General features: G+C 45.0%; 2 protein-coding genes across 4 annotated transcripts; one reads left to right on the top strand and one right to left on the bottom strand.

Moving 5' to 3' along the window:
- Positions 1 to 1,000: 1,000 nt before the first annotated feature.
- On the bottom strand, positions 1,001 to 5,113 carry LOC115401142 (upstream stimulatory factor 1-like). 3 transcript variants are annotated; one of them, XM_030109333.1, is made up of 11 exons: positions 5,036 to 5,113; positions 3,795 to 3,856; positions 3,634 to 3,683; positions 2,930 to 3,042; positions 2,419 to 2,532; positions 2,086 to 2,239; positions 1,938 to 2,022; positions 1,800 to 1,858; positions 1,631 to 1,725; positions 1,430 to 1,561; positions 1,001 to 1,229 (listed from the first exon to the last, which is right to left on the bottom strand). In XM_030109333.1, exons 2-11 carry the CDS (start codon positions 3,800 to 3,802, stop codon positions 1,140 to 1,142), a joined length of 900 nt encoding a protein of 299 aa, XP_029965193.1. In that variant the 5' UTR covers positions 3,803 to 3,856; positions 5,036 to 5,113; the 3' UTR covers positions 1,001 to 1,139. The 3 variants fall into 3 exon arrangements, with proteins under 3 accessions (XP_029965193.1, XP_029965192.1, XP_029965194.1); XM_030109332.1 differs by lacking the exon at positions 5,036 to 5,113 and adding an exon at positions 4,438 to 4,511; XM_030109334.1 differs by lacking the exon at positions 5,036 to 5,113 and adding an exon at positions 4,438 to 4,511 and having other exon boundaries at positions 1,430 to 1,558.
- Positions 5,114 to 8,872: 3,759 nt separating this feature from the next.
- Positions 8,873 to 17,735, top strand: LOC115400918 (coatomer subunit delta). Its single transcript, XM_030108982.1, has 10 exons — positions 8,873 to 9,045; positions 10,847 to 11,110; positions 14,746 to 14,925; positions 15,065 to 15,270; positions 15,348 to 15,509; positions 15,774 to 15,939; positions 16,166 to 16,313; positions 17,005 to 17,113; positions 17,190 to 17,394; positions 17,508 to 17,735. The coding sequence occupies exons 1-10, from the start codon at positions 9,043 to 9,045 to the stop codon at positions 17,595 to 17,597; spliced, it is 1,533 nt and encodes a 510-aa protein (XP_029964842.1). The 5' UTR covers positions 8,873 to 9,042; the 3' UTR covers positions 17,598 to 17,735.
- Positions 17,736 to 25,916: the final 8,181 nt, after the last annotated feature.

The raw sequence follows: 25,916 nt of genomic DNA, 5'->3' as shown, positions 1-25,916 counted from the left end.
TATAGAGCACTTTAAAAACAACTGCGGCTGAGCCTAAAGTGCTGCACGTAGTCATAAAACCCTAAAGACATAAAGTGTAAGATAAAAAAACAGTAACGACAATAAAGACAATGATAAAAACAGAAGAAGCGTCTCAGGCTTGGGATGAAAACGTGTTTTAGAGACTGCTTCTAAAACTAGACGGCGATGGGGCTGGTCCGAGTCCCAGGAAGGGCCAGAGGGGTTTTACAAAAACAGAAAACTGTCAGACCTCCCCCCACAGCTCATTACTACTGAGCACACACTCACACACACGTCACCCCACATTCCTCAAACACTAATCAGCTCAGCACTCTGAATAAACACAGCTGAACGTGTTTGATGACATACAGTATATTTTATTACAAAGACGTACGCAGCCTAACTACAATGCAATGCTTCCCGCCCCGTTAATCCTGTTAGTTACATTGTTGCAATGTAATTATTTTCCCCGGTGAGGCGTCGTGAAACTTTCAAAATAAAAAAATAAACAAAAAAAAAAAAAAAAAGGAAGAGGAGAAGCTGAATGGATTGGATGGAGGACTGCAGAGGTTAAAGTCTGTGTACAGCAGAGTCGCGTGAGTCCAAATACATTCTACATGTTAGGAGGAGTGAAGATCGGGCGAGCTTCATTCAATTTCTTCAGATTGCCAGCAGCTCCAGTAGCGGTGATCTGAACAGAGGACAGATTCCTGGATTATCTGCTGCTGCTGATGAAGATGATGATGATGATGATGAAGCAGCCGCATGGGAGCAGAGACTCCTTTCAGGAGTTTGGGGGTTTGACTTTTAGTCGACAGTGAACAGCTGCATTTTGTGTTTGCTAACAGTCAGAATAAAATGCTCTACACAGACTTTAAAGGAACCAAAAGACAGAAGTAGCTTAGTGAGCTGGACTGGTGCACAGCCGAATGGAGGAAGGTCTTCACTGATTCCCGCGCTTCCTTTCTGATTGCTCTGGTTTTACCAGAAGATGATTCCAAATCGCTGTAAAAAGCCAGGAGAGCCGTGTGTCGTCTGAATATGAAGGACAGTAATGGGTTGTTTCTCATGCACTCTGGGTCTCGCAGCAACTTCCAAGTCCTCCGTTGGCCCCTGGTGGTGGTTCTGGAAGGTGCCGCTCACTGGGGGTCCGAGCTGGACGATCCCACAATGCCGTGCTGTCGCAGGAGGTTCCTCAGGATCTGGTTCTTGGACTTCCAGTCTTCCACCTGGGCGACAGATGGAAGCGGTGAGTGGTGTCAAACATGACTTGTAGCTATTTTATAAATGTTTTCATTTCAGCTATTTTATCTTATTTTAGCAGTTTTTTGCCATTAAAAAAAAGAAAGTGTGGAATGCAAATGAAGTGCAAAACAAAACCAGATGTTGACCTCTGTCCTGAGGCGCAGCCCTCTGCCCCGCCCCTCACCTCCTGTCTGAGCAGCTGGTTGTCGATCCGCAGGCGGTCCAGGGTGCCGATGTCCTCCCCCAGCTTCAGGTTGCTCTGCCGCAGCTCCTTGATGTACTCGCAGGCTTTGGACAGGATCCCTCCTTTACTCTGCTGGGCGCGGAAAGGCTTTCAGACGGCGTGAACCTCTCGGCGCGGCTCCGACCGCGAGGCGGCCCTCACCTGTCCCGTCTTGGTGTAGTCCACGTTGCAGTCCGGGATGGCTTTGGACAGCTGCACGATCCAGTTGTTGATCTTGTCCCTGCGCCTGCGCTCCACTGTCGGGGACGGCGGGGACGGTTACTGACAGGCAGCGAGGGGGTCAGGGTTCATCGGAGATGTGAGCGCTCACCTTCGTTGTGTTGAGCTCGCCGCTTCTCGTCTCTGGAGGCGCGAGGAGCTTCCTGTTTCCTGAGAGACAAACACGGGAGGTGCTGTCAGACACGGGGACGCCGCTGGGGAAGCGATGCCCCCGGTGCGAGTGACTCACGCGATGTACGGCTGGGTGCGGGGCGCGATGGTCCTCTGGTTGGAGGTCAGGACCTCCTGGGGCGACATCATGACGTAGAGCTGCCCTGTGGAGGGGACGAGGCGGTGAGCGGCGGGGAGCCCGGCTCCATGCGTGTGTGTCTGGGTACCTGTGGGCGTGGTCTGGCCCAGCAGCGTGTCAGACGCCTGCACCGTGGTCACCATGGTGCCGGTGGTGGCGTCCGCGATGGTGGCGGGGTAGTAGGTGTACTGCGTCTCGGCGCCGCCGTCGCCCTCCAGGGCCTCTGACTGGGAGAAGACCGCCTGAGGGCATAAACACACACACACACACACACACACACACACACACACACACACACACACACACACACACACACACACACACACACACACACACACACACACACACACACACACACACACACAGCCCTGTCAGCAGAAAGAGGGGCCACCGCCATCTCTTCAGTCTGGTCTGTCCTCACCTGTGTGACAGCCTGAGTGGTGGCAGGGAAGCCCGTCACCAGGCTGACGGCCGCCGCTCCGTCTGTCTGGGCCTCCAGCTGTCCGTCAGACACCTGGATCACCCTGTAGGTCACCTGCAGTACACAAAGGGGACCCCCGACCCCCCCACAACTCATTAGTGAAAAAAAGCTAGTGACCTGCGGACCAAAACCGGCCCACAGGTAAGAGGAGAACCTTGAATGGGAGACAGACTTTTGATGTTCAGATTTGGGAAACTTTAAATAACTGTCAGTGTTTTTTTATGGGAAAGTTTGAAGAGCTATTTTGCTCACTTTACTGCCAACTGCAGATCAAACTGTTCTTTTTGTGGTTCCTCAGCTGAAAAGTGTTTGTGAACTCATGATTGGATTGCAGAACATGCTGTGCTCAGATGATGTGTGGCTCATAAAATGAGCAGATAATATTCCAGCTGCTGTCTCCCGTGTGCAGCTCAGGGTTTCAGGGATCTGAACTCCCAGCTCTCCCACCCACCTGTCCGCCCGCCCCCTCCGTCTTGAAGAGATATTTGATGGGCTGATCGGTGAAGGTGGCCGCGGACTGGATGGTGGCGATGGCTGCAGGATCCTCAGCGGTGGCGACGGACCCTGAAACAACAGGAGGAGCTCACCAACACACTCCGACCGCCTGGAGGACAAAGTTCTGAGCATTTCAGAGGAACTGAAGGTTTCTAAATGCTCACACAACAAATAATTCTTATCTTTTCAACCACAGTATGATTAAAACCTCCACTTCCTCCATGAGACGGAGTCTGAGCATTTTTGAAAAATGCCACCGTTTGAGTCAATCAAAAAGCTGCGTTTTCAGAGACAGTTGCTGCATAAACAGACACCCGAAATGCAAGAAAGGTTTTGTGTTTTCACTTTAAATCTCCGAAATTATTTATTTACAACTAGAAAGGAAATTGTGGTTCTGACTCACGCTGCCAAAATTACTGCAACATACAACAAATTTACAAACCCTAGCCCACGCTTTGTAATTTTGAATCTGCACAGGCTGAATGCACAAGAGTATGGAAACATTTAAAGGAAGTTCTTTTTCGTGCATGTTGGCGGTAACAAATCTAGAAAACGGGTAAACACATAAACTAAAGCTTTAATAATCCAGTACAGGCAAATCGCAACTTCTCTTAACCAGTACAGGTGAACTGGAGACATTAGTAAAGTTGTCATGAATACCTTCCTCGTTGACAGAGACACTCCCGTCCGGCTCGGGGCTTTTCTGTTGGCTGAGTCAAAGAGATAAAACAGGAGGTTAGCTGTCGTGTTTAAACCGACTTACCGCGGTAGTTAGTAGTCTGATTATGATAGTTAGCAGTCTGTTAAGGAGAGTCACTCACCCCTTCATTTCTGGAGAAGCTGCTGGACGAGGAGACCGCCTTCACTCGCTCCCACAGCCAGACTGAGGAACAAACGCGTGAGTTGTGGGGAAAAGAAAGAGGAAAAAAACTTGTCTTCAGACAGAAACGACTCGGAGCATCAGCCGTTCGAAGGAAGGAGGACATTAGAAAAAGGTTGGTGGAAGCTAGCGCTAGAAGCTGAGTCACAGACGCGCCAATAAGGCGCAAAGCGGAAGCTTCTCGTTTCAGACTACAAAATTAAAGCATCCCAGAAGACAGTAGAACGCAAAGCTCGTCAAATAGATTAGCTGTTTCAGAAGATTTTAGTTAAAAGCAACACGTAATCTATATTTCAGTTCAAATTTATTCGACTCAACCGACCTCACATGGATCAACAAATAGGTTTTGCTTTATTCTGAAAGCTGGACCGGAAGCTGACGCCTTCGTTGCTGCGAACAGACGCGGCTCCGCTCCCGCTCGGCCCAGCGGTTTGTACAGATGTTCAGAACAAAGCACTTTCCGTTTCCTCCGCGCAGCCGTCATCTGCATTAACCGAGTAATGCGCGCGGGGCGCGTGCGGCGGCTGCTCCCGCCACACTCCCGCGCCCTGATCGATATTAATCCAGAACAAAGATGTACTTACGCCGCAGAGCTCCTCCTCTGATGTTTGTCAACAACAGTGTGGATACGAAATGTGCGCGTGCGCGGCCGGAAGTCAAGACACACTTCCGGACTACTTTACGTTGGTGAATTACTATAATTCTATACGTCATTGGGCTGCGGAGTTTAGTGAAGGAAATAAAACAATAAAAAATATTTTACTGCATAAATATTTTAATAGCGTGTTTGGCGTTGAAATAAGCAGTGAGATACTATTTAATTCAGGCTGAAATAAAATGGAATGTCACTCAAGTTCAAATTTGTATGAATACGGGTGGACAAATTACTTTTAACAATATAAATATAATAAATAAACGCTTGTGCAAAATTACATCAAAGGAGATGTACATTTTTAAACAAGAAAAGAAAAAAACACTGGACAGCGCCCGTGGGTCGATCCCTCGACTGAGGGAGGGCTGAGGTTCATTCGTATGAGTTTCAGAGAAGTAACCACTGAGCTATACCAGTGCCGGTCACAGGAGCAGAAAAATAAGTTTATGAAGACTGGTGGTCCAGGTGTTACTGTTATACTGTGACAGAAATGAGTAGAATAGAATAGAAAAGAAATACTTGATACAAACCAGATGGAAAGTCTCGACTTTTTTTGCTTGTTTTGTTTTTATCTTCATACTGAGAGTCAAACAAGTTCCAGAACAGTCTGGTCAGTCAGTCCTTCTCCGCCACCTGCTGGTGACAGGAGGAGTAACAGCTGAGTGTCCAGTTCAGTTTTCTTCAGTTTTTCTCAGTCAAACGAGGAAACAGTGAACTGAGACTGAAATAACGAGCTTCATATTATGTAAAGAACAGATTTGTTTCTGAACTCTCGACTGCTTGCTGAAAAATGCACTGGACAGCGCCCGCGGTTTGATCCCTCGGATGAGGGAAGAACTGAGGATCATCACGGAGATGAAATGTCAGAGGAAGTAACCACTGAGCTAAACCAATGCAGCAGCTGGGGGAGAAAAGTTCATATATGAAGAATAATGATCTGCATGTGTCTGTCATATATCGATAGAAATTTTAATTAAATATCAAATTAAACTTCCACATCAGCCCTGCAGCCTAGATAAAACTGTTTCTCTAAAGCTAAAATGCAGCCACTCCCTGAACTGTAGCTGTTATACCTGCAGTGACCAGCAGGGGGCAGAGAAGGACTGAGTGGAGCAGGAGTCTTGAACCTGACCCCTGCTGAAACAAACACCACCTCTTCAGCAGGTGCAGTACAATCCAGTGAGTGGGGCTGGTGGAGAAATGTGTGGACGGTGGAGACTTGTCAGGGAGGACGAATAGAGAGAGTGCATTTTTGATTTAATAAGTCAGAGAAGCATGATGTCCAAAAAACAACAAAGGAAGCTGAGGAAGAGAAACCTGCTGTCCTCATTGATGATCTTAACATCAACCAGGACAACAGGTTTGATCAGACATTTCCATATTCTGGTGCTTTCTCTGGATGCAGAGAAAGCGTTTGAAAAGCTTGAATGGTCCTTTTTATTTTAGACATTAGGTAAATGTGGTTTGGGTGACAACTTTGTTATGGTAATTCTGTCAAAATCCTATATAATGGGCCACAGACCATCTTGACTGATGGGTTCCGGTCTAGGGCTGCGGCTGCCCTAACCTTATATGCAGAAGATGTTTTGATTGCTTTGACTGACCCTGAAATGTTTGTACCTGCTTTAATCGATGTGATCAATAGATTTAGCTGTTTTTTTTTTGTTTTGCTTTTTTTCTGGTTAAGGTCAATTTACCCAAATCAGAGGCTTTGCCCCTTGGTACTCTCTCCCAACTATGGTCCCGCCTTTTCCTTTGAATTGGTCACCTAATGGATTTGGATATTTGGGTATTTCAATCACCCCGCCTCTTGACCAGCTGTATAAAGTGTGTTGAAGGACACGAATGGATGACTCAGCTCATTCATTTGGAAAAAGTGTAGACTGAGGCTTAAGATGGCTGTATTACAATTGCCAAGTTCAATGGGTGGCTTAGACACATCCAATATTAAAACATATCAGCTTTGCACCCATTTGTGATTTGTAAATGACTGGATCAAGGACAAACTTTGACCTGGCTGGACCTTGACACAGCATTGTAACAGTGCAGTTTAAGAGACTTATTACTTTTTATTAGTCTGAAAGAAATCGGAGCTTATTGCTCAAAGCCTGTACAATTAACACTAAAAACATGGTGGCTTGTATGTCGTCTTGAGGGCAGGTCAAATAGAATAAAACAGGGGTCGGCGTGTATGGGTAAAGGAGCTGTCTGTCACCACAGATCAAGAAATATGTGATTCTGTTTGGTCCTATGGAAAAAAAAATCAATATGCACTTGGACAAGAGAATTACAAATGAAAATAATACATAGATTACATATATCCCCTTGACGACATCTCTTTTAACCACTCTCGCTCTCCTCTGTGTCGTAAGTGTAAAACCACTGTAGGAACCATGAGTCGTTGTTTCATGGTCCTGTTATAAACTTCAAAGACTATGGACTGAAACTGTTTGTGAAATGGCAAATATTTTTAATGCTAATGCAGAAATGGACCCTACCTCCTTTGGAATTCTGACTAAAAAACTATTCCTTGAATTCCTGCTTGTTCATTAATAAGTGGAAATCCATTTCCAATTTCATCAATTTACACCTAATGATCAATCAGCTTAGCTTACAATCCGGCAATCAGATGTCTGGCAAGAAGGAGTGCAGTGGCGGAGCTCCAGGTTTCCTCTCTCGGCTAATCAATCACAGCAGTCCGTTCAGCTCCTGAGAGAGAAGAACGCCAACTGTCCTTTTTCTAGACTTTTTTTAAAATCACTTTCAGGTTCCAGAACGCTCCTGTTAGACGTGTGCTGATTGGTTCTTCAACTGATTCCGTTCTCATTGGTTTGAGGTGGTCAGTCCACACTTCCATCCCTCTGCAGGATTTTCTCAGTTCATCCTCCTCTAGGTTCTCCACTCACGTCTGTACAAAAAGAGAATTTTGTGACAGCGCCTTATGTTGCAGATCAGGAGCTCCAAAACGCTTCAGTGTATCTTCTTCTATTCTGCTCAGCAAATAATTATGATCATCAGCTGGCACGCCAATCGAACCAGCATCTGATAGGGAGGTCGAGGTTCCATCTTCCCTTCCAGGGCAGTGCTGATCAGCTGATTCCAGGCACATGGGATACAACAACATCCACAACACAGGTATCCCAACGAACACTGCAACACTCATCATGACAGGGAGTTACCAAGCCTTCATGCTTACCAAACCAACCGGACGTCCAGTCGTCTCACCAACTGGAATATTCCTTCATTTCATGAGGGAAGAGCTGGAGTTTCAATCTGCAGTGTTGGTCAGCTTGCTATCAAAAAAAAGCAGAAGTGGGAGTAAAATCATGACTGTTAAAGAGCAAAGCAAAGCATGCAGCAGAGTGAGAAGCCCCATCTCCTGGGGTTCAGTTGTACCAGTCCATGTGATCAATACTCAGAGTCTATGCTGCCTTCACACTCACTGTTAAATCCAGGTGGGGCTTCTGCACAATTTCCTAGGGAAGAGGGTGGATTGAGACTCCACAACAACAACAGGAACCAGGAGAACCTGATGCTTTTAGATAAATGCCTTCAGCAGACTGACAGCATGGTGAAGGCCAGGACTGAAAGATTGTCATTGGGACTTTGTCACTTCACTTTGCTGAAATTCTACTTAGATAAATGTAAAAGTAATCATCTAAAAATCTGCTCAAGTAAAAAAGTAGCTTGTGAATATTATAATTCACGTTGAGTAAAAGCTACAAATTGATGGAGGTCACTCCTCCTTGTATAAATAAGAAAAAGAGTCATAAATCCAATTTTTATTTTTCTCCTCAAACTTGACACTGCAAGTCAAGAAGACTGGAAAGGAAAGAAAAATATTTCAATACCAAACTGTAAAGCTCTTATTTGCTTTGAGAAGGAGTTGATTTTGTAGGTGGGTTTTTCCTCCACTTCAGGTTTTTTCTTTTTTAGAACAGGATTTCCAAAGTAAGGAGGACAGTGAATTAAAAACAAGTGTCAATAAACAAATAAATAAAATATCAGATGAGAATAAAATACAGAAACATATAAATCGGAGAAAAGAAAATGTGAAAGTTAAACAATACAGAAATATATACAGGCCTCAAAATTAATGAGGAAACACATTTAAAAAAAATCACCAAATAAATAAATAGACTGAAGTGAAAATAACAAAATAAATATTTATTTTCAGTCACATGTTTCTCATGGGAAAAAAATATGATATATCTATTTCTTGACCCATTTTTATATTTCTGTATTTATGGTGGTTTCGGTCCTCCATAGGTTCTATCACGTTTCTCCTGGTTCTCCTCTCCTCGCGCCTCCTGGCCATCATCCGGGCACCACGTCACAGGTTCCACGGTGGGCAGGTCGCGCGCGGCTCTTCCGGTGGAGACGTGGCTCTGCTGCCATATTGACGCTGCAGCTAGCTCGCAAGCAGCCGTTCCGAGCAGCCCCGGGTCCCCGCTTCACCATTCCGCCGGGACGAGGAGACCATCGAGGCGACGAACGCGAGGGACTGAAGACCGCCGGACCGTAACGAGAGACCAAAATGGTGAGTGACAGAGCCGAAAAACCGGAACGAAGCGGCTGCGGTCCATCGGGCCTAACGATTAGCATAACATTAGCTAACGCGGCTAGCTTCTCCTATCCGGTATCGACGTGACGATAATACCGGACAGTGCTTTTCTCAGGACGGACAGTGCCGCTGCTTTATCTCGCTGCTATCGCTGATTTAAAGCCGCGTTGTTTGATTCCTGTGGGCGAACACTGAAAGTGTGCAGACACCACTGACGGTCAGTAACTGTCCGAGCTAACTGCTGTCAGTAGCCGTAAGGGAGCTAACGTTAGCTGCTGTCACACACAGAACTCTGATTATCTCATAGACCTCTAATTCATGGACACATCGTGTTCATAAGCCTCCAGATCGTGAACACCCAGTGGACTTCTGTCACGTTATCGTGTTGATTTATTCCTAATGTGTAATGGGCCCATACCATTTCCGTCTGGGCTTCAATTTCTTCCTTCTGCCTTTGTCAACGTGGATTTAACCACAGCCCCTTTAACAATGTCTCACACATAACAAAATGAGTTTTCTACATTATTGTCGCTTTTACTGCTTATGTTAAGTCCATTTCATCATGCTATGTGAGTTTTATTCTTGCAAAGTCTACGTTTAGCCACAACTACTCTCAGTGTCGCCAAACTTCATTCAAAATTTAGATGAGTTTAAATCTGAAAAGCTATTTCATCTGAATAATAATCAAACTGTGATGAATGTGTATAATCTCATAAACTACCAATCATAGCAGCCCGGATCGGCGGGTGCATTGTGTCAGCTGCTGCTTTCATATCAAGGGAATACAATTATAAGGGCATGCCAGCCAGCTGCTGTGAGGAGTCAACATTTAGTTTGGGCAGACTGTCTTCTTATAGGAAAGCTTTCCTGATGAAACAGCTGATTGTGCAGATATCTCATAAACTTCAAGAACTGCACCCTTGTGAAATAATTTAATTTACTCCTTTTTCTTTTGTATTTGTTTATTAGACTTGATATGTCAGATATGGGATATCAACATGCAGCTGTGGCATTAGGTTTTCACATCTACTTGAAAGAGATCTCCTTATTTAACTATGTAGTTATGGAAGTGTTTAAATGAGTCATTCTTTGCTCTGCGTACATTAAATTTAGTCCATCCAGTACTGCTCCAGAATAATCATCTGAATTGTGCTGCATGTGGTGCAATCACAAGTGTTCGTCATGTTTTCATCTCGAAGAAGCGTTTTGAAGGATCAATTGGATGGCACATCCACCATGTAATGATCATCTATACTGACCAAAGATTAGCTTTTTTTTTTCTCCAAAGCATCCATTCCTGCTGACTCCTCAAAGAATTCCATGGAGCACTTCAAAATAGATGCATTTATATAGAATAAAGTTTAGCTGTACTTAAGAAAACATTTCTGTTAAATTTATTCATATTAACAACTCGCTACTGACATTTTATGATTATATTTGATAGTTCAAGCCTTTTTAATAATTTGAGCTCTTGTTACTTTATCAAGCCATTTTAGCTGTGTTAGCACTCTCATATCAGTTTTTGCTGTGTTAGTTCCTTTAGCCTTGTTGGTCATTTGTTGGTCTTGAGTTATTTCTGCAGTTTTAGTCCTTCTCAACTGTTTCACTGCTTTTAGTTGTTAGGAGTTGGAGTGGTTTTGTTTTTTTCTGTGTATTTTCTATTTTAGCAGTGTTGTACCTTCAGAACATGTTGGGTTGTGGACCTGGAGGTCCTCAAGCCTCAGTGTGGCACTGACATCCCCTCCTCCTCTTCCTCCTCCTCCTCCTCCTCCTGCAGGTGCTGTTGGCAGCGGCGGTGTGCACCAAGGCCGGCAAGGCCATCGTATCGCGGCAGTTTGTGGAGATGACCCGGACGCGCATTGAGGGCCTCCTGGCCGCCTTCCCCAAGCTGATGAACACGGGGAAGCAGCACACCTTCGTGGAAACAGACAGCGTGCGCTACGTGTACCAGCCGCTGGAGAAGCTCTACATGGTTCTCATCACCACCAAGAACAGCAACATCCTGGAGGACCTGGAGACGCTGCGGCTCTTCTCCCGCGTGGTGAGTCAACGCCGGCAGTACTGACTGTTGCTACTAAGATGCTTTCGATTCTTTATATCCAGTCAGAAAGCTCAATAAGTGAGGATGAGAGGATGGAGCAGTCATATCTGTCCCTACTGTTCCTCCTTTATGTTCATATAGCCTGGTGGGCAGTCACTGCTTTTCATTGCTGTACTCCAATGTCAATGTGACAAATAAAAATCTGAATCCCAGAATTGGGTGAGATTCTGCACAGAGCGCTCGTGCTTGTTAAAGCTCCTGGATGCAGCCCAGCAGGTATTAGGTGAAGTCCTGTGTCAGCAGCACTGTCTCTGCAGGGCTAAACACTGCCCTGCTGGAGACGCCGGAGAAAACTGGAGCCTTCAAGGCTGCTGGGTTCACAACACTCGGCCTTGGCGTATTGTTTGCTTATGGATTATGAATGAGTATTAATGGCATTTAATACGCAGATCTTCACACTGACAGTTGTTTACAAGAGAACTTTGTAAATGACAAGATGCCATCTCCAGTGTTTTCCCTGCTGTGGTTTAGTGTTGTGTTGGCTCAGTTTGCAATAACGATAAAATAAGCCACAGATGGAGCAGATTTGTGAAAATGCTGGATAGTTTATAAAAAAAAAAATATTTCAGCAACACAAAGTACAAAACTGAAAACCGTCTGTTCTCAGGTTGTTGACATTGAGCTGTTTATCTTCAGTTTGAGGTTATTGCGTAGAGTCCAAAGGGTTGCACCCGCAGCTCTTCCTTTCTGTTCTACACATAAGCCACTGCAACAGCTTCAGTCCTTCCTGCCTTTGTAATGATGATCGCTTTGTTGGTATCACAGTTTATTCTTCGGTCTGATCAACAGGATCACCTGCAGCTCTGATTCACTTCAAAGATTAAAATCACACTGTTTTTCTTAGATGAGATTGTTCTTCTGTGTTTGGTGCTTGTTAGTGTGAGCAGCATGTTTAACTGCACAGCTGTTGTGATTTGGCAGTTTCAGCGAGGCGTTCAAGGACACTCCTCAGCATTGGCTTTAAAGAAATGTGATCACAAAAAGCCCATTCGAGTGATGACCACTTCTTTTATTGTTTCAAATCTGTGCATGTCAGCCGATTTGACCAATCAGATGAAGACGTGCTGCTGTAAAGGTCTGACAATAGATCATATTTTACTTCATTATACCAGCTTGGTAGCAACAGGTGGAGAAATTATGCAAAGCAACAAAACATCATGCTGTTAAAATTGTGTCCAAAGAGGAAAAACTTTATTGGGGAGTCAGATCTCAGTCACCACCATTTCCTTCAATGCGTCGTTAAACCTTCGTTGTGTTTTTAACCACCATCTTGCCGTCCATGGAAGCGTCTGTCAACACACTGCAGACCGCGGGGCCTAGCTGGCTGTGAATGAGTGTGTCTTTCATCCTCGTATCATGTGTAGCGTCGCTGCTGTGTGAGTCCTGGAACTCTCTGTGCCACATTGTGGAACTTTATACTTTCCAGATTGGATCGGGGAGCTTTCACTCGCAGTATTGGATTTGATATCTGATACTGGGGTTGATATCAGTGCATCCCTACATATTACTATTACAGTACTCTTTGTCATCTTTTTTTTTTTTTTTAAGTTTTCAAATTATACAAACATATAAACAAAAACAGTCCCACACGGTGAAAACAAAACGGAAACGTTCAATATAAAAAGTTCAGCATTGTTCATCAGGATTTAAACAGATATCTAGGTATTACAGATATAGAAGTTTGATTGATTCACAACTTAAATATTGCTCTCTTTGGGGATATCCGTCCAGCTAAGTCCGTAGAGGCCCATCTGTAGAGTCTGTGCATTCTCTACACCAGTGTAACTCTGCAGCCACTGTGAAAGGTTAGGCGGTTTGTCAGAGATCCATTGCAGTAGGACACATTGTCTAGCACCAAACAGAAGAACCTCCAACAGACTCGACATACAAGAATTTAGGTTCAAAGCAGGATGTAAACCAAGGATACAAGACAGTGGGGTCAGATTCAGGTCTCGACCAAATATATCATAAATTTCTTTACAGACCTTGCACCAAAAATTCCTAATGAGGGAGCAGTCAAAGATACAATGATAGTATGATCCTTCTGAGATCTTGCATTTATTGCAGTTCTTGGAAAGTGTGGAATTGAATTTGTTCCTTAAGACTGGAGTGATTTGGAGTCTGAGTGATTTTTGAATTGAAATTCCTTGATTTTGTTGGTGAACAGACAGCCGACAGAGCCCAACCATACATCACCCCAGTCATGATCTGAGATTGACACCCCTAGATCTGCCTCCCAAAGCCGTTTAAGGTAGCCTGTGCCATCAGCTGGGGGGAAAAGAGCACCATAGAAGCACCTAGCTATCAGTTTCCGAGGCTCTGGATCTTGTAAAACTTCCTCTATGGGAGAGCAGGAGAACCCGCCAGGATATAAACTTGCTTTTGAAAACATAAAACTCCGGACCTGCAGGTACCTAAAAAAATTGTCTGGAGGGAAGGTCGTGCCGTTCAGTTAGCTGATTAAAGGAAATGACCGTGCCATCAACTACTAGATCACCTATAGTACTAATGCCCCTCTCGGACCATAGAAGAAAAGCATTGCCATCAAGGCCGGGAGGAAAGTCTGGGTAGTTTGTCATCTTTTGAAGGAATTTCATGCAATGAAATATTTGTGATCAAGTACAATGAATTCTGGGAAAAAAACGTTTTATTCAAAGAGCAGACTGTTTGATATAGCCTGTTTTACTTCAGATTGTGAGTTTTTTATAAGGTGCTGACTGTGTTATAGTCATTGAGATGTTTCAGATGTTTTTGATCACCATATATACAGAAGATTATTAATACAGAAAAAAACCCATTAAAATCATCTTATGACCTTTTGAAGGCGAGTTTTACTGGATCACATTACAGTGTGAAGTAACTTTCAGGTGTGTACGTCTCTCAGAGGGAATTACATTAGTGCTTTAACAGTGTGTGATTATCTGCTGCTTGTTCGCCAAAACAATGACCTGAAATAACTTCAGAAACAGGTTTGAACCCTCCCATTTGTGACCTGGTGTAGCTGCTGTAGTTCTGCTCATTCATGACTTTATTCTGCTGTCAGCACTGTGCATTTTCCCTCACACATCAGGCAGTACCTTCTAAAGAATCAGTCCATGTGAAAATTCCCTTGATTCCAAGTGTTTCTGGTTCACGAGCGTACCTGAACGCCACAGGGTTTCACACCACAGTCAGACACAAAGTGAAGTTGATGAGGCTCCAGTTGTTTTCGTAGCACTTCTGAACATCAGATAAGCTGTGAAAGTAACGGGAGACGGAGGCAAATATTTTTATTGTTGTTGTTTCTTAAATTTTTAATTGCTTCACTGTCTGTAAGCAGACAAACAGCAGTGAGCAACACGTAACTTAAAGGTGTGGCAGTCTCAGAGAGCAAGGGCTACACTTTTGTCAACAGTCTGTGTCTTATTGACACAGTTTATCACATGTTCAGCATTTCTCCAGTAACGAACCGGTTTCGTCCCCTTACTTGGTGTTATGCTTTCTCTGATACTGGCTTTATCTTGTCGGTGTGCTTTAATGGATCCAGCAGTAATGTAATGTTCTGTCTCCTGATTGTCGTCTCCCTTCCCTCCCAGATTCCAGAGTACTGCCGTGTGCTGGAGGAGAGTGAGATCTCCGAGCACTGCTTCGACCTGATCTTCGCCTTCGACGAGATCGTGGCGCTGGGCTACAGGGAGAACGTCAACCTGGCCCAGATCCGCACCTTCACAGAGATGGACTCCCACGAGGAGAAGGTGTTCCGCGCCGTCAGAGAGGTGAGAGCTCGTCTGGATCGCTCTTAGCGTTTCTGCCGTCTCCATGGAAACGGAGCCTGAGTGTTTCCAGAAAGTCTCGTGTTGCTCGTTGCAGCTGCAGTTCTCAGATAAATGTTTTGTTCTCTCTCTCACCGTTCAGACCCAGGAACGAGAAGCCAAAGCAGAGATGAGGAGGAAGGCCAAGGAGCTGCAGCAGGCCCGGAGGGACGCCGAGCGCTCCGGGAAGAAGGTCCCCGCCTTCGGGGGCTTCGGCAGCGCCGGCATGACCAGCGTGTCGTCAGGGTCCATCATCACAGACACCATCGTGGAGCCCGAGAAGCCCAAGGTCACACCAGCAGCAGTCAGGTAGGGCTCCCGGGAGCAGCCTCCTCTTCACCCCTCACCCAGTGGGCGGGGCTTCTCATGCGGCGTCTCCTCCTCAGAGCGAGCGGGCCCAGCAAGGCCCTGAAGCTCGGCGCCAAGGGCAAGGAAGTGGACAACTTCGTGGACAAGCTCAAGTCTGAAGGGGAAACCATCATGCCCTCCTCGGGGAAGAGAGGCTCCGACGTCTCCAAAGCCCTGCCCCCGCCCGTCAACGTGGAGAGGTACGCAGCCCACCACCAGCCACAACATTATGACCACCGGCAGGAGTGTTGAGGAGGAAGTTACTTTAAACATTGGCTAGAAATGTTTTTCTCTGAAAGTGATCCAGGGTAGAAAAAGCAGTGAATTTTTAACGGGCTTCAAGTCCCTGCAGTTTGCTGAAACGGATCTTTTTTGGATCTTTTCGATGAAGTCGAGCCGTTGAATCTTGGCTCACAGATGTCACTGGTGTGTTTTACCGTCCTCGCCGTGCGTTTCCTCCTCAGCGTACACCTCCGCGTGGAGGAGAAGATCTCGCTGACCTGCGGCCGAGACGGCGGCCTGCAGAACATGGAGGTCCTGGGCATGGTGACGCTCCGGGTCACAGACGACAAGAACGGCCGCATCCGCCTGATGATCAACAACAACGACAACAAAGGTTTACAGCTGCAGGTGAGCGCACGCAGGAAAAAACAAAGTGGTTCCATACATGTATGAATTGAAGGATTTTTCATATTTTTAGCAATCATTTTTAAAAAAAAAATACAAAAATCCAATTCAGCTGTTTTGTGGATTTCACTGTTATTGACGTCAGAATGTGTTCCTCCTGCTGTCCAGTAGAGGGCGCTCTCAAACAAGCAGCAGGTCGTTCTGATTACCCGTCTCTCCTGCCTCGCAGACGCATCCCAACGTGGACAAGAAGCTGTTCACGGCCGAGTCGGTGATCGGCCTGAAGAACCCGGAGAAGTCCTTCCCTCTAAACAACGACGTGGGCGTGCTGAAGTGGAGACTACAGACCACAGACGAGTCGCTCATACCTCTAACCAGTACGTCCTCCCAGAGCTCTGCAGCCTTTCTGAGATTTCCCAACAAATGGAATTTTTCTAGTCGGGCGAAACATGTTAATCATCTTGGATGAAGAAAGAAAATCTTCCATACTAAAAACTGACATGGCATTTATAACTACAATCTCAGTGCTGTATATTCTGTTGCATTTCTTTGCTTTTGTAGCCAATTTTAATTATCTCTCCTCCTTTTTTCCTTGTATTTTTTTCAGTTTTAGCCATTTAAAGTATTTTAGCTGTTTAAATCATTTTAGCTGTTTTTGGTGTAGTATTTTTTGGAGATTAGACCATTTTTGAAAAACAGTGCGGTGGCCAGAGGAGACACTGTGATAGGACGATTTATGTAAAACTTTAACTTATAAAATAAAATCAACAGATGGTCTATGTGAAAATCAGGGTCTGGTCAAGATGACTTGATTGTAGAAGCTACTGATAGAGACCAGAACATGTTCTGAAACCGAGTGCTTTACATGTTTATTTGCGCTCCGAAATTTGGCATTTTTGAATGGGTTCTGATGAGACTCGGGTTCTTTTGGAAACCAGCATTGTCGCCCCCTGCTGGAATTTCCGTGGAAATACAGTTTTTCTTCACTTCAGCATTGAACATGAGCTTCGCTTGCTACCAGCACGTTTGTCTGGGACGGAGCCTGACCTGTTAACCTGTGTCTCTCAGTAAACTGCTGGCCTTCAGAGAGCGGCACCGGCTGCGACGTCAACATTGAGTACGAGCTGCAGGAGGAGAGCCTGGAGCTGAATGACGTGGTCATCAGCATCCCCGTACCGTGAGTAACCCGCTCCCCAGTTCACCACCCGCCAGTGGCGCACGGCGTGCTAACCCGGCTCCCCCGCCCCGCTCAGGTCCGGCGTCGGCGCCCCCGTGATCGGCGACCTGGACGGAGAGTACAAACACGACGGCCGGCGGAACGTCCTGGAGTGGTGCCTACCCGTCATCGACGCCAACAACAAGACGGGCAGCCTGGAGTTCAGCATCGCCGGCCAGCCCAACGACTTCTTCCCCATCAACGTGTCCTTTGTGTCCAAACGCAACTACTGCGACATCCAGGTGAGCTGCCGCCGGGGGCGGGGCCTGTGGGTGGGCGGGGCCTGTTGGGCCCGTGAGGTCGGAGCCTGAAGTTGTTTTTTTCACGTCCTCCCGTCTGGTTCTTGTCCCCTCAGGTTACCAAAGTGGCCTACGTCGATGGCGACAGCGCCGTCAGATTCTCTTCAGAAACCTCCTTCGTCGTCGACAAATACGAAATCCTGTAATCCCAAGAAAACCACAAAATCAGAATAAATAATAATAAAAAAAAATATCAAAAACCTACAAAAAAAAAAAAAATAATGCAAAAACAGAAAAAAGAGTCCAAATCTACGCTACAGAGAGAGATTTCTGATTTGCTGGCTGCCGGCTGTGTGTTGGTCTGAGAGACGCTCCTGACAGGCTGAGAGCAGCGCTGGTGTATTTATATGTTTGTATGAGAGAGGAGCATCTATATATAGAGTTAACACACACACACACACACACACAGGGAGGATGGATGCTGTTGTGTTGGCCGAGCTGAACTGTACAGAGGACGTGAGTGGAGGATGGGTGGGGGCGACGGGGCCCTCCTGGCCCGCCTCCTCCAGCAGCTTTTCTTTTTCTTCAGCCATTCTCCGCCTGCTCCACCTATCGATGTCTCACCGTTAGCTCTCCTCAGTTTGTTTTTCTTTGGGATTAGAATCTGGATTGGGCTCTGTGCTCGGCTTATACTGTCTGTACTGTGCGGTTGTCATCAGATTGATCTTTTGTACCGTTTGCTGTATCGTTGTTTCCCTCTGGTTCTCAGCCGCGGGGCGGGGCCAACCCATCTGCCAGTAAACACATTTGACTGCCGCATCTGTTGAACCTTTCTTTTCCTTTTGCTTCTTTTTTTTTTTTTTTGTACACCATTGCTACCACTCCTCACGTCAAGCTACAGAAGAGCCGGCCGGTTAGATCAGAACCATAAAGAGACTCTGAAGGAATCATGGCGGAGCAGGTCTGAGTAGTGACCCAGGTAAGCAGGACGCCTTCCTCCACCCTCCTCCACCCAGTCGTCCTCTACTGACTCTCACTCTACATCCACATCAGTCACAAGATGACCTTTGCCTCTCATGGTTTTTCTTTTCTTTTTCTTTTTTTTTTTTTTTTTGTTTCATTTGTACTCCCCAGATTTCAGTTTAGCGGGTGTGTGTGGGGGGGAATGACTAGATGGAGCATTTTTAACTAAATTGCTGAAGGGGAATCTTAACATTCCAGTGTACACTTAGGAAAAGAAGAATCTTTAATGGAATAAAATGTATTATTGAAAATGGAAATCCGGCTTTGGCTTTTTGTTCTAATTGACCCAAACATTCATAATGGAGTCGTTAGAGGAGGAAAATTAAGATTCAACTGAAGGAAGAAATGCAATGTTTTCGGTTCTTCATATAATATTGTTCTTGACTTTATTCCCAGTGTCTTAGTCTTTCCGTTTTTTGGGGGGTTTTTTTGATTGACGACAGTTTGACATTATGTAGAGTTTATTTACAACATTTTAACATAGTTCCTCACTTGTTGGATGTCTTTGGTCTTTGTCCAAACAGTTCTTTATTGTCAGTATTTCTATATGTTAAGGTTTTATTCTCAACAATTGACTTGATTCATACTTAACTTCATTTCAGTTATTTACAGACTTGTGATCTTTGATGTCAATCGTGACATTTTGCATGTCAAATTTTTCAACATTTTGTAGCGGCTTTAACTTTTTTTAAAGCGATTTTATATGATTCTTGGCATTTTACTTCTATTTACAAAATGAAGTTGACGTCTACTTTACGTTCACTAAAATTGGCTTTGAATTTATATTTCCCCACATTATTCTTTTTAACAAATGTTACAACTCAGTTTCCTTTATTTACATTTTTTTTTTTTTTTTTATCTCAACTTCATCTGATACTTGAACAAGCCAGGTTCTTTTTCCAGTCTTAACGCTAAATCCTTCAGTGTTTTCCTCTTGTTTGAATACTGTAATTTTTTCCCTGTGTTGAATGCAGTTCATTTACAGTCAGTAACAGAATCAACTACACTTCAGCGTGTTTTCTAGAACAAATCGACTGAAAATGGAGAGAATCTGATTTCAAGTTGTCGTGTAAACAGGAAACTTTTCTGAAACGAAACTGCAGAAATGATCAATTTCCAGTGGAATCGTTTTGTGATCAAGTCTATTGGGGAGGAGGGGATTGTCCAGTGTCTTCTGCTGCGTACCTCCTCAGGGTTTGACAGACCCATGTCCTCCGATCAGTCTTCAGCGAAACTGGATCAAGACGCCTCTTTGTCCTGATCTATAAGCTCCTCCTCCTCCGGTGACTGGAGAACAGAGGGCAGGCGAGAGCAGGACAACAGATGGGTGATCGGAGGGGGTGGGAGGCTGCTCCTGGTGGACAGGGGCTTTTCGGGGTCAGGGGGCGAGTTCAAGAGAGCAGCGTCCTTATTTGGAGGGCGAGGTGTTGTTAGAAGGGGGGGGGGGGGGGCTTTAATAGCAGCCCTCCAGTCATAAAAAAAAAAAACAGGGTGTGTCAGCTTCACGAATGAATGAGCAGCCTGATAAAAGCTCTCAGAGGAGGGAGGGGGGCAGACAGTGTTGTCTTTGGCATGTTTAAACACAGACGAGTCACTGCAGAGAGGGAGGGAGGGAGGGGGGTCCTGTCTGAAGGGAGGGGGGGGAGGAAGAGGAGGAGGTGTTCCTGCATGGAGCTCTGAGCTGGGACCTTCTCCAGCATTACTGCTCTCTGCACGCTGAGCGAGGATGATGCTGAAGAAGGTTCGATTCAAGGTAGGAACAGCTGAGAGAGAGAGAGAGAGAGCGTGTGTGTGTGGAGTGTGTGAGTCTGGATTCAGCTGTGTGTGGAAGAGGGAGGCTGGTTCATCCGGACCAGATCACACACACAGATCTCACTTCAGCGGAAATACCAGGAGGACATAGAGGCTACACACTGTTAGAACAGAGAAACCTTCCTTTATTTCTGCCACTATTCAACCCAAAAACATCACCTGAAACATTTCAAGACTGGTTTTTGTTCTGTTCTTCATGATTTTAGCTGATAAATCATGAAAAATCAGAATCACAGAACATATGGCATTGACTCAAGATCACATGTTCACGATTTTTAACCAGAAACCAAAGTACAACTTTAAAACAATGAAACTTTATTCTGATGTTCTGAAAAAGATAAAATGATGTATATGCAAAGGTCTTTTATTGGATTAACTGTCAGAACATTGAAGGAACCGCTAAAATATGTTATAATAGAAACTGACACAGGTTTCATTTTTGCTGGATTTGCTTTATTAGCATGAATATCAGAGTTTATCTCATTTTCTTATTTGACACATTTCCCTCAGTGCTGCTTTTTTAGTTCATTTTCTTTATTATTAACACATTTTATTGGAGGTTATTTATGTGTAGGCAACTTTGAAAAAGGAGCTGATTCTCATTTAGGGAATCTGTTTATGAGAAATGATGAAAATATGTGTGATTTATTCAGTTTTACACTTTTTGACTCATATTAGTCATTTCCAAGCGATGGTTTTCATCCAAACTGACTTGCGGATTATGCTGGACTCCACTGACGGAGTGTCTTTGAGTTTCCACCCTTCAGTTTCACCTTCTGCTTAAAGTTGTTTCAGTCTTTCAAAGGTTTCTCTCAGTTTGGTGCTGGGGGTCATGGGGGGGTCATGGGGATGGCTTTACCAGGTGTCTTTTCAAATGTGAACCTTTCATGAGAAAAACTGATTAAAAAGAAATGACTGGAGGTGGAATAAGTGATAACTGTGTCCCGGGGGTGGGGTGGGGGGGTTGGGGGGGGGGGGGGGTGGGGCAGACCTCAACCAGCTTCCTGCAGTACAAAGGCAGCAGCTTGTTGGCCTGGGTGGAGACGCGGCGGAGATAATTACAGAACGGGGGCAGAACCGGGAGGAGCCGGGGCCAATGAGGGAAATCCAGAAGAGTTCTCTGGGTTTCCCCCCTTCCAGGTGGGGGGGGGGGGGGGGGGGGGGGGGGATTGATCTGAGGGCTCAGAGTGAATCAGTGTCTCCTGTAATCCCTCACTGACTCCGTCACACCCGGTGGGAAAGAAACCATCTGCTGCACCCAGCAGGGTTCTCCAGGTCTGGACCAATCAGGCTCCTGCGTCCGAGCTTCTGGACGGAGTCGGACTCACAGTCCTCACCTGAAAGAAGTCTGGAAGACTCACTTCGTCATCCTCCAAAGCAACACAAACTCTTCTCTCCTCAATCTTGCTTTCAGATTAAAGCAAACATGCTGATGCGTAAATGCAGAGAATGAAGGTGTCGCGTCAAAATGTGACTTAAAACGCAAAGCAAAGCAATTCTTCTCCCAAAAAGTGAAAATATGAACTCCTGAAAGAAACCAGCTGCTTAAAAAGGTCGGCGGTGCGTTCGCTGACCTCTGCTCACTCTCTCTCTGCTCCACCTGTTGGAGTCGACCAGCTGCGATCAGAACGTCAGAGGAGGAACTTTTCCCGCACGGAGTGAGGGTCAGGAATGCCGAGTCGGCAAAGAGCAGCGCGTAGAGAGTGAGCAGCTCCCAGCTTTCAGACGAGGCAACTAGAAGCTCCTTCTAGTGGAGTTTTAGGCATTAATCTGATGTCTTGACATTAAGGCCCAGGTTATAGCTACTGGGTCGCTTGAAGACCTTTGTGATCAGATGCTTTTGTTCCTGTGCCAGTTCAGCTGCTCCTAGCTCTTATTCACCGTCTTCACGTTTGATTTTCTGTGATAATTTGGTTTCTCTTTCTGTCATTTGACACCTTTTCTGTTGCTGTTTAGTGTTTGGACTGAATGTTTTTGCGTTGTGTTGAGCTGAAGGTTGCTGATTGGAAGCGTATTTCCAGCTGGGCTCAGGAGGCTGAATTCTGAGTGTTTATGAGGAATTTCCTCAGTGTGAGTGTCCAAACAGCCCCCCCGTCCCCCTGTTTGACCCCCGTCTCCCAAAGACCCCCGCCCTCACCTCACACCTCCACGCTATATTTTCTGTCTTTTTAAGAATTCATTGCTTTTTACCTCCAAAATAAGCCCGATGTCTTCGGAAAAATATTATTTCCTGCTGAAATAAATCTTAAAATAACTGGATTGTTCTATTTTAACAAGTAATTTGACATTTATAATGAGGAAACCAATGAAAAACCAAAGCTTTGTTGTGTTTCCTATAGATTAAATTTTGAGTTGCAGCACCAGTGCTATAAAATATTTCAGCAAATATTTTTGATCTAAATCGCTTCCTGATTTTTTTTCTTAATTTTCCTGTTTCCTGGATTATGTTGAGTTTCCCTAAGAGTTATTGAGTTTTCTTACTGTTTTCTTGATTTTCCTTAATTTTTTTCAATCAGGTTTTTAAGCTTCATTGCATTTTCCTGTAGTTTTCTTGAGTTCCATTGAAATTTCCTGTAGTTGTCTTTACTTTCATTGAGCTCTTCTGATTTTAATTGCGTTTTCCCTCATTATTTTATTTTAGTTGAATTTAATGTAGTTTTCTAGACGTTTTCTTGATTTTAATTGAGTTTTCCTGCAGTTTTCTTGATTTTAGTTGCGTTTTCATGTCGTCTACTTCAGTTGCCATGCGTTTTCCTGCAGTCAGAGATGAGTAGTGACTTCCACTAGATGGGGCTGCTACCCTGCTGCTGTTTGAGAGGCAGTTCTCATTGATCGAGAGGGTCTGTGCAGTGAGACCAGACCACCTCTGATCTTCCCACTGACAGAGGTCTGAAGTGGCACATATGTGGAGACTCAGCAGAGCCGAGGCAGCACAGGTCCAATCGATCCCCCTGATGATCAACAAACACTGAATCTGAAGCACATTTCCACCAAAATTCAACCAAAAAACTGTTTCATCAAGTGTATTTTAAGGTCAAACTACCGAACACATTCTTCTTGATTAAAAGTGGAGACATAAAATGAGTCATTTTCATTAAATCAGCAGGGATGATTCATAGAAATCCTCCTTGTCAGGATTCGTAGCTCTACATTGTCAGAACATCTAGTCCAGTTTTCATCTGATTGTCTGTATACATGAATTTATTTTCAATCCCGTGATTTGTTTATGTGATTAGAAGAACGTCAGTTTAAGTGGAGATGAAATGTTTTGCAGTTGACTTTTTGTCGCATTAATTCAGTAATCAATTCGATGATCTTGTCTAAAGACTTTAAGCTAACTTACCTCAATTACCATCTGCTGATTTCACACTGATGTACTGAGTCCACCAAGGTCTGTGGATTACTGGGGGGGTGGACTGCAGAGCGCCATGCTGCTGGGTTACACCCGAAGCTGAACCCTCACTGACAACAAACTGGGAAGGCAAATTCTCCGTGATGTGTTCGGAAATTATGTACAATTAAAGCTAGCACGAATGTAGCATCTCCCAAGGCTCCGCTCAGCTCCCACCCCATTGGAGGAGCTCCCGTTGGGAGGAACGCACTGGACGCGGAAGCGCCCCGCTCGCATGCGCGCAGAAGTGCCACGCGCATGGAGTTTGTGATCGCCTCCAATGTTATTAACCTTTCTGACTGCCCGCACACAACACGCATAGGAGCGCAGCGCGCCCGCTCCGCTTCCTTCTATTTTTCACGCGAGCCGCGAGCGCCGAGAGCTCCTTGGCAACGCGCGCACGCACTGAACCAGGGCCAGTGCATGCCATTGAAATGTACACGCAGGGGGCTGGTAGAACGGCGAAGGGATTTGATTGGTTTCTTAAGAGCGGTCCGCGCCTTACGATTGGTCGGAGTTTTTACTGTACTGTGGCCGCTACAGTTGTCAGATTTTTTCCGCACCTTTTTCCGTACACATAATGTATTGACTTCTCCCAGGGGTCGAGGAGCATTTCACTCAGTATGACAAAAAGTGCTTTTGGACAACATAACATCGTCTACCCTAGCTTTAACATGCCACAGTCCAACGCTTTCCCAGACTACTGAGCTAAGAAAGGGTCTAAGGTCTAAGGGTCATCTCCTCTGTAGTGGTTCAATGTTGCTTATTTCTTGCTAAATAAATACTTTTTTTAAAAAATGTAATTAAAATTTAAGTGCATTTAGATAAAATACTGTTTCAACAGTTCATCAATTAAAATCGGTGTCACATCTGATGGATTTTTTCAGATGGGGAAAGTTTCAGAAGGCTGCTTTTTATTCATCTACTTATCATTTTATTTGGTTTTTGTATTTGTGTGCTACTTTTGTTCACAATAAAGGCTAAGAACCAATATAATGTAGTTATTGTGATTTTTAAATTCATATTTGCATCTTGAAGTGCAGTTTTTTTGTGAAAATCATCACTAGAGACACATTTCAGTAAATGACTCTCTTGGCGGTAAAATCTGCAGAGTCGTGACTTTAAAGTTGGATTTCATGAAGTGTCTTTAAAGCTGTGACCTTCCTCACTGAAGTTTTTGTCAGAGCCGAATAGAGCCTGATGGGTGTTTGAGAGTAACAGGGAGTTCAGTGTGAGTCGAGTGTTCTGCGGCTCGCTCACCTTCGACTGACGTTCGTCTGGACAACAGCAGCTTTCTTCACTCAGGAGAATGAACGCCTTGTGAGGCAAAAATCAGAAGTTTGCAGATGTTTTCAGCTCTTTACCAAACGTCTCTGCTTTTCAGTGAAAACACTTAACTCTGTAAGATGAATCCTGAAATCTGCCACCCGTCGACAACCTTGAGCATGTTTTCATGTACAATGAAGACACGTAGTTCTCTCTCCATAAAAGACCTGGTAGACTGCTGGGCCTTTGATCTGGTAGACACTAATGTCTGCAGTTTACGTCTGTTTTCAAAGAGAAGTGTTTGACGTCTTCTGAATTGCTGCATCCAAGTTATGCGAGTGAGATAGGCCAGTTCCAGGTGAGATAGATATGTGAATTCGGCCCTCATTGCCACATTAGCCTATTGTTACCACGTTAACCTCTTGTCACCAGGTTAATCCTTTATTACCACATTAGCCTCTTGTTACGATGTTACCCTCTTGTTACCACGTTAGCCCTTTACTACCATGTTAGCCCCTTGTTACCATATTAGCCTCTTGTTGCCATGTTAGCTCTTTATGACCACATTAGAATCTTGTTACCACATTAGCCTCTTGTTACCATGTTAGCCCTTTATTAAAGGTGCCTTAAGGAGTTTGCACGTTTTGTGCGAAACAGTGCCCCCTGCAGGCCTTGGGCGTAATGCAGCTTAGTGAAACTCGTCCCTGTGGCTCGCGTGCACGGAAGAGGGGGACTCCTTCCTCGCTCTTTTAGTAGTGCTCAAGCAAGATTTAAGTTTCTTTTACCTGGTGGAGTCTGTGCTGGAGCTGTGGCAGTGCTAGAAGCCAGTCTTTTCTTACTTTCTGGAAGCTCCTGCTCAGTTTTTGCTCACTAAGCATCTGGCTGAGTAATGGCAGGACAAAATGAAACCTAACCAGCCAGAGCGCGCATTACGTCATTCCTTTCAAATTCTCCCCATAAAATGCTGGTGCCGGACCGGCACTGCAACCTTCAAGTGATAATTTAGCGCTGTTAGAGGTACTTGTAATGAATA

This window comes from Salarias fasciatus, chromosome 14 (genome assembly GCF_902148845.1).
Source record: "Salarias fasciatus chromosome 14, fSalaFa1.1, whole genome shotgun sequence".
Lineage (NCBI taxonomy): Eukaryota > Metazoa > Chordata > Actinopteri > Blenniiformes > Blenniidae > Salarias > Salarias fasciatus.
Note: the sequence above shows the minus strand (reverse complement) of the source record. Positions and strands in the feature narration are given on the sequence as shown.